The following is an 8,417-nucleotide window of genomic DNA, read 5'->3' on the forward strand; positions in this document are numbered from 1 at the left end:
ATAATTAATCTCTATAGAAACCAGCTGGACCACTTTTAATAGAATCATTCCAATATATATATATATATATATATATATATATATATATATATACATTTTTTTTTCATTTATAACACTTATATTTCCTTTTAGTTTTATGCCTCTTTTTCTTTTTTATTATTATACATGATTTCATCTTTACTTTATTTTTAACGAACTTGATAATAAGAGAAAAGCATAAATAAATGTTTGAAAATAAAGAAAACTGTTATTTATGCTAAAGAACACTTTTTAATTTTAAACTTAACGTAAACCTCCTTTATGCTTTTAATAAAATGACACTAGTATATTTTTTTTCATCTTTGAATATATATTCATTTATCTTATGTTTTGAGTAAATTACATTTATCTTTAAGATTTTTTTTTAAATTATGTAATTGTTATATTAAAAATATAAAAAAAGTAAGAGTGAGTGCTTATTTTAAAATTAGAGAAAATTATAACCTTATTTAGGACAAGGCTAGATTCCCTTATATTGTATATTTTTCTTGCGTCAAAAGGAAAGAATAACATGAAGAAAAACAATTTCAAGCACACTTATTAGACACTTATTAGATTTATGCTCTTTTGTTACTTGGTAGTTTGTAAGAAATGAATTCCAAATGAATAAAGAAAATGAAGGGGGGACCATATCTGATTTTGGCAATTGGTTTGGTTGGATATAGTAGATTAATCAATTAACTTTCTTCCAAAGTGTTGATTGAGAATTATAGGGTATTCATTAGAAAGTAAAACTAATGCATTGAAAATGTACAATGATACATTGGTTATATATTTTCTTAAGTTCAAGGTTTTTAAATGGAACCCTAAAATGTATTCTATTCCAAGGTTTTGACATCTAATCATAAATAAATTAAGATAGTTAACATTTTATAATTATTATTTTAAGTTAATTAATTCTATAATCTTTTATTAATGTATCTACCAAATGAAAGTAGTTTCAACCACAAATACATCTAAAAAACTAATACAAATTGGCTACAATTTTCCTACCTACAAAACCATGATTAGATATCAGAAACCATGCACCAGCTAAGCCTAACCACTTCTAAAACAGAGCCATTGATGTTGATCAAAAGAAAAAAAAATAAAAAAAATCAATGATTCTAAATGGAATCATTGGAGAAAATTTGAAACACAAAAAAGGTAGCTATGATTTGGATGTGGTGAGGTGAAGGTGTAAGGACAAATCACTCAACCATACCACACCAGAACATATAATAATGCACATAGTTTATGTATAAAAAAGTATCTAACCACAAACATCCCATGAATTAAATACTAATTATCTTTGTGGGGTAATAATTGTTTATGATAAAAATGAAATATTGCATACCTGTTATGGTATTAAGTGAGGTAGCATAATAAAATAAAGAAAGTGGTAGCTGTCAAAAAATTGTCCATGCATGAAATGCTTACACGTGGAATTTGCCGACATCTGCAAACAAAACATGCAAGGAAACTAGGTCTCGCCAATAAATATGACTTCACAAAGAATCTCTGTACCGTGCAACATTTAAGAATATTGTCTGTGATAAGTGCTTTTTTTTTTTTTCAATCTTTGTTAGTTTTGCCTTTTTTACTTTATGTTTTCTTCTATTTTTCTCTCTTCTAATAATATTCTTTTTTATTGTAAACTTTGTCTTATATATTATTTATTTAGTAACTTGATTTTTCACATTCAATAAAATAGTTGATGTAAATTCTGCAATGTTGTGGTATCAACATGTCTATTTAGGTATGTTTAGATAGAAATTAGAATGAACAATATTTGTCTTAAAAGTGAAATGGTGTATAATTAGAATAAGTACTGTGGTATATGTGTGGATGGTGGTCCTGACCCTAATGGTTTTTATTATATAATAATAATAATAATAATAATAGTAATAATATTAACAATAATGATATGTGTATTATGTTGGTATTATGTTGAAATTAAGGCATATATTAATAAATAATCATTTTTTTAGTTTTATTTTGGAAATATGAGGAATTTTTTTCTTTTTATAATATTTATCATCTCAAACACATTAAATATTTAATTATTTTTTAATAATTTAATATAATAATATTATTTTAAAGATTATAAATGATTGCATTTGTAATAAAATAAAAAATATGACATTATTAATCTTCAAAGCATTGATAACGTATACAATTATATATTGGTAATGTTGGGTTTTTAAAATATTGTTATCTTTTATAAATTATACAATATGTATTCTTGAATTGTTTTAGAAAACACATACTTATAAAATACAAATAAATTATATGTTGGTATAGTATAGAGTATTTTACTCGATCTACAATTACAAACACTGTATGTTTTAAATTTATTGATTTTTATTGTAATTAATAACCTATAATTGGTTAATATAGTGTATTTACTTGCTGTAATATTTTTAACAACACTGTAAATATATTCATAGTTAATTAATGGTGTATTCATGTTTTACTTGTGATTTCAATTTCAAGGAAGTCATGTCTCCACGTTTTTGCTATATGGTTTTATAACTGTTTAATAAAGTATGTATATATTTTTTATTTTATTTATTATATAGAAACAAAGAATTAAATATAAAAAGTTACATATATGGTAATAAAAAGATGTGATTATATAAAATTAAATTTTAAATACTTTACAACTTTAAAATACTATTAAAAATAAAATAGAAAACAATCAAAGTCTATAAATAAGAGAATCAATGTAAGAGAATCACATTTTCTTTCAAAAGTAAAAGTCATAAAATTAAAAAAAAGGTTAAGAAAATGGAACTAAATAATTTTTATTTTGTTCTTGTTTTGTATTGCTGACCATGTGAAAACTCAGATACAACAAAGTGGCCCACAGTTCTTGAAAAATTGAAAGATACTCTGCTTAAAGTATTAGAACTGAAGGAAGGTTCACACTTCCCAGATCTAAATCCAAACAACTGAATACACTGATACAAACATTTCACCACACAATCACCTTCTTCATCAATTTTCCCCCTTCAACCTAATTAATCACCCTCTCATATTTCTTTTGACTGTTCTGACTGAAGAACAAAGACATGTGATGTGAGTCATTTTCAGTATGCTCTTTTACTTCCTTCCTCATGGTTGAAGCACAAGCATTTCCATTTCACGCATAGCTATAAAATAAAACCCCTTCTTTCAGCAACCTGCAACCTTGTCAAAGTTGAAGTCTTCCTGCACTTAGTTTCTTAAAGTTAACGCCTTTCGGGTCCACTCACAGTCCTCGGAGAGAAAGATAGAGATCTATTCATTCTGATCAATTGGGGTGTCAGAAACATTCACATTCACATCTGGGTCTGAAGTTGTGAATTCTGCAACCTTTATCTGGTGCCACTAACAAATTGACCCTTTGAATAAGAATCCCAAGGGGTATCTGAGGATCTCCCAAATTTGTTGAATTTCTCTGGTTCTATGTTGCAGAAGGAGTGCAAGAGATACAGAATCATGGTGGGTGGAAATGGTTTGTTTTACCCTGTTGTGGGGTTTGCATCGATCGTGTTGTTTATATACATGTCTTTTGGGGATGTTAAGTTTGGCTTTGAGGAGGAAGTGGAATTGGCTTTTGTGGAGAGAAATGGAACTCAGTTTATGGTGGATGGGAAGGCTTTCTATATTAATGGATGGAACTCTTACTGGTTAATGGTGCAATCTGTAGATGAGTATTCCAGGCCAAGGGTGCGTGAAATGCTGAAGGCTGGGGCCAAGATGGGGCTTACTGTGTGTAGAACTTGGGCCTTCAATGATGGTGATTACAATGCTCTTCAGAGTTCTCCTGGTGTGTTCAATGAACAAGCTTTCAAGGTAATGTTTTGTGGATTTGGTGCTTTTGTTGTATGTTGTGTTATTATTCATTGTCTATTGTTCCTCCTAGTTTTTTATGTCTTGGAGTCGGTTCTTTTTGTTTTGTTTTCTATGCTTGTCTATGTTTGCTGACATAAGTAGATTTCGATGAGTGTCTAGCAGTGAGGCTTTGAATATTTTGGTTTTCTTTTGCTTTGATTTTTTTTTTTCTATATTGTCTTCCCTCTCACTTTCTTTTTTCCCCTGAAAGTGAGCACTTGTGGCTGGGGGCTTTCAAAACTAGGTTTCTAACTGTGTGTACAATGATTTGTGTGCATGATTTAAGCGTGTAATTGCTGAGGTTCATTTAGAACCGAGACCAAACTTGCAGAATTTGTGGAAGGTACTTTTGAATTGTAACATGGTTGTTGAAGCATAGTTGAATATTGTGATTGTGACAATGGTTAACATTGTTCTTGGAAAGTGACAATCTCATATGCGATAGGATGCAAACAAAAATTGAAAATCAGTCTGTGTGGCATCAGTTTTAGTAGAATAAATTTGAAGATTGTATCTGTGTTGCTTGATTGTATGCTTCTATCATTTCTCCCATGGGAAAGTGAAGTGTGCCAGATGCTTGTTATTTCACTTCCTCCTTACACTATCCTTGATCAATCTGTCATGTGTGAAAAATCTCAAAAAATGGTTTGGTTTTGGCTAAAACCAGTTTATGATTAACATATCAGAATTTAAAGTTTTATATAAGCTTACATTTCGAGAACTTTTTATACTTGCTTTTTATATAGTCATTTACAAGTTTCTATCAATTGTCTTGGATATTTGTGTGTATAAGTCATGCCTGATAGAATGTGTGTTTTTTTCTGATACTTTTGGTCCATGAACCAAGCAAGTTGTTTATATGATGAATGAAAACCATTTTTAACTCTGGTTGGGTAACAGGCCTTGGACTATGTCATAGCAGAAGCAAGGAAACATGGAATTAGGTTACTCCTTAGCTTAGTAAATAACTTGCATGCATATGGTGGGAAGACTCAATATGTTAAATGGGCATGGCAAGAAGGGGTAGGGCTAAGCTCATCTAACGATTCTTTCTTCTTTGATCCATCAATCCGCAGTTATTTCAAGAATTATATCAAGGTATGATATTTCTATCTTTTTACTGTTCTCCCCCCTCCCTAGTTTCTTCGTGTTTGGAATGGCACAGTTTTAGCATTAATATTTCATACTGATACATATCTATGGTGCATCAAGTTAGCATCCAAAACATTTGATACTCGTGCAGACAATTCTGATAATTTGGCCTTAGACAAATTAGTTGTTTCCTTTCAATATTTCTGCAGACAATTCTGACAAGGAAGAATACTATAACTGGAATTGAATATAGAAATGACCCTGCCATTTTTGGTTGGGAATTGATTAATGAACCTCGGTGCATGACTGATCCTTCTGGTGACACTCTCCAAGTAAGTACTGCACCTGTGTTTTTATCAAGTGTTTATATGAATAGCATTGCAGAAATATTAACACCTTCAAAGTTTGACTGATTCAAATTTGTCTATTCTTTCCTTAATATATCTGTTTATACAATATTTTGATCTCAGATGATCTGTTCTTTTGTAGTACACTCTGAATTTCAGCCATTATGTGTTATGTTCATTCTGATATTCGTTCTTTCTGAACCCCTTCTGTATAATACATGCAAGAAAGGAACTTAGGAGTTGAAACAATCCAATTTAAGTATTTAGTTGTAACTAGTTTTTGCTTTTCTTGTGGCATCTAAATTCAGGATAGATGAATACCATTCTTTCTCCTGAGTTTAGAAGGGAAAGAAAACAATAGAGGTTCATTTCACTAGTTGTTATGTAGGTATATTGGAGTATAGTTGTATACAGTTTACTTACTTGTCATAGAACTGCAGGATTGGATAGAAGAAATGTCAGCTTTTGTCAAACTCATCGACAAGCGCCATCTGGTGACGGTCGGACTCGAAGGTTTTTACGGTCCTAATGACCCGAAAAGATTGACGGTGAACCCTGAGGACTGGGCATCTCGACTTGGATCTGATTTTATAAGGAACTCCTTGATCTCAAACATTGATTTCACCTCTGTTCATATCTATCCTGATCACTGGTAAGCATTGTGTAACTGCTATATGATTTGGTATTTTCTTTGACTGTTAATGAAGGAACTGAACTCTTAAAGAATCAAAGACCTCAAGTTTTCCACTGAGTGACTTTGAGAGTCCAGTATAAAACTGGGTTTGGGGGTCAGTGTGAAAACTGGGCTTAGGGATCAATTTGTTTGAAACTTGAATCCAAGACATGTTATGATGATTTTGAATAGCTTAATGTTTTGTATTAACTTTTGAAAAAACCTATGCATAGGTTTCATGAGCAGGTATTTGAAGACTACATGAAATTTGTGTCCAAGTGGATGCTTTCTCACATTGAAGATGGTGATAAGGTACTTCACAAGCCAGTTGTGTTCTCTGAATTTGGATTGTCAGACATAAATTTTACAATGTCGGAGAGAAAAACAATGTACAGAACAATTTTAGACATATCCTACAAATCTGCAAAGAAAAACAGGTCTGGAGGTGGTGCTCTAGTTTGGCAATTCTTGGTTGGAGGAATGCAGGAGTTTAGTGATGATTTTGGAATCATTCCATGGGAAAAGACACCAATTCCTTCACTGTTTATTGAACAATCATGCAGATTGGCGAAGGTGAAAGGGTGGCCTCATAAGGATCAAAGTTTCAAACAATTTTGTTAGCGAAAGGTGTGGAAATAAAAGCCCTTGATTTGAATAGGGGAGAAATATGGGTTCTTTTTGTGGTTTAAGACTAGTTCTGTAGAATATGGTTCTGTTTTCATTACCAATGCTGAAGTTGGTTAGTGGCGTATATATAGTGTGGTAACACATAGATTAGATATTACTATATAAACACTTGTTTCAAAGCTTGTAATCCTCATGAACAAAATCAACCATTAAGTGTTTTAAGATATGAGGGAAATTTTTTTAACTTTTCAGTTCCATTATCAAATCCTCATTTATTTAATCAAGTGATACTTATTTTTCTTATTTTATTTGTAATTTTTTTTTTTACTTTTTTTTCTATTAAAAGTTATTTAGTTTTTAAGGAAATTTTAAATTTCCATTTCTTTTAATTTATGGTCAAAAAAGATATTTCGAAATGAAATAAAGAAAGTGAGTATCACTTTTTAAAAATATAAGATAATTGACTTTCATTTTTTTTAAAAAAAGACATAAGAGACTGATAATAACCATTTAAAAATCAAAGAGAATTTGAATGTTATTTTATTGAGAATGTTTATGGTCTTTGGAAAACTAGTGAGTTTTAATGTTAGTCTTTATAATTTTTTTTGCCTTTCATCTATATAAAAATTTAATCATTTTTTAGTCTTTATGAATTTTTGGTTGTCCTATATAATTTTTTTTTACTTTTCATTTTTCTAAATATTCAATTCCCAATTTATAATCCTTAATATTTATTTAAGATAGATAAATGATTTTTATTAGTTTATTTTCAAAATTGTCAAACGCTAACATTAGAGCTGTGAAAATGGATTGGAGCTCACAAGTCAACTTAGCTCACCACGGGTTCGGGTTGGGTTGGATTGAACTTTTTTTACAAATTTTAATACGTTGATTTTTGACCTGGCTCACCTAGAACTCGATTTACCTGGATTGAATCAGTGGTGAGCCGGGTTGGTGAGCCAACCCGCAAATAAAGGGTCACATAAGTATTTTTTGTTAAGTTGAGTTTTGCATATGGGTCATGTTAGGTTATTTTTTTGTACTTTTGTGATTTTGGTTTGTATTTGGATTGTATTAAAGATTATTTATATTTTAATTAGAATTATAATTTAGTTTTGACTGATAAAAAATTGCATTTTTTTAATTAAGTAAACCTGTGAAGCAACCCGTTTAACCCACCAACCCATGGTGGATCGGGTCGGGTTCAAATTTTTTTGGCTCACTAATAAGTGAGTCGAGTTTAGTTAGGTCACTAAATGATCAACCCGTGGTGGGTCGAGCTAAGTCGGACTGAGTTACCCGTTTTTTGACAGCTCTAGCTAATATTGGTACACCTTTATGTCATTTATGAATTATCTTTTAACACATAATTAGTTAATCAAAAGTTGTGATTTTTTAATTTTAAGGAGATTAAAAACAAAAACATTTTCACAGTGACTAAAATAAAAGAAAAATCATTCATTTGATAGGAAGTGAGAACTTGTTTAAACCCTTCATAAAGAGTATAATTGACGTCAATATTTATTTTAAAACCAGAGGAGATGTGAAAAATATTCAACATAACTTCATGACAGGTAAGTCTGTCTAATTTTCCATTTACTTTTTTATAGTTTATATAACTTGTATTTCCAAATCATTAACTCTAAAAAATTCCTTAAATGAATGCTGAAAAAACTAACAATGAGCTTTTGGGAATAAATTCTCTCTAGTGACATTATATGGCATAAAACCTTGACCCTTAAATAATTTTTCATAAAATATATTTTATTATAAATTGAGTT

General features: G+C 30.2%; 1 protein-coding gene across 1 annotated transcript; it reads left to right on the forward strand.

Moving 5' to 3' along the window:
- The first annotated feature begins 2,901 nt into the window (after positions 1 to 2,901).
- On the forward strand, positions 2,902 to 6,887 carry LOC114169737 (mannan endo-1,4-beta-mannosidase 2-like). Its single transcript, XM_028055008.1, has 5 exons — positions 2,902 to 3,858; positions 4,798 to 4,995; positions 5,199 to 5,321; positions 5,777 to 5,988; positions 6,243 to 6,887. The coding sequence occupies exons 1-5, from the start codon at positions 3,469 to 3,471 to the stop codon at positions 6,628 to 6,630; spliced, it is 1,311 nt and encodes a 436-aa protein (XP_027910809.1). The 5' UTR covers positions 2,902 to 3,468; the 3' UTR covers positions 6,631 to 6,887.
- The last annotated feature ends 1,530 nt before the right edge of the window (positions 6,888 to 8,417 follow it).

Source organism: Vigna unguiculata, chromosome 11, assembly GCF_004118075.2.
Source record: "Vigna unguiculata cultivar IT97K-499-35 chromosome 11, ASM411807v1, whole genome shotgun sequence".
NCBI lineage: Eukaryota > Viridiplantae > Streptophyta > Magnoliopsida > Fabales > Fabaceae > Vigna > Vigna unguiculata.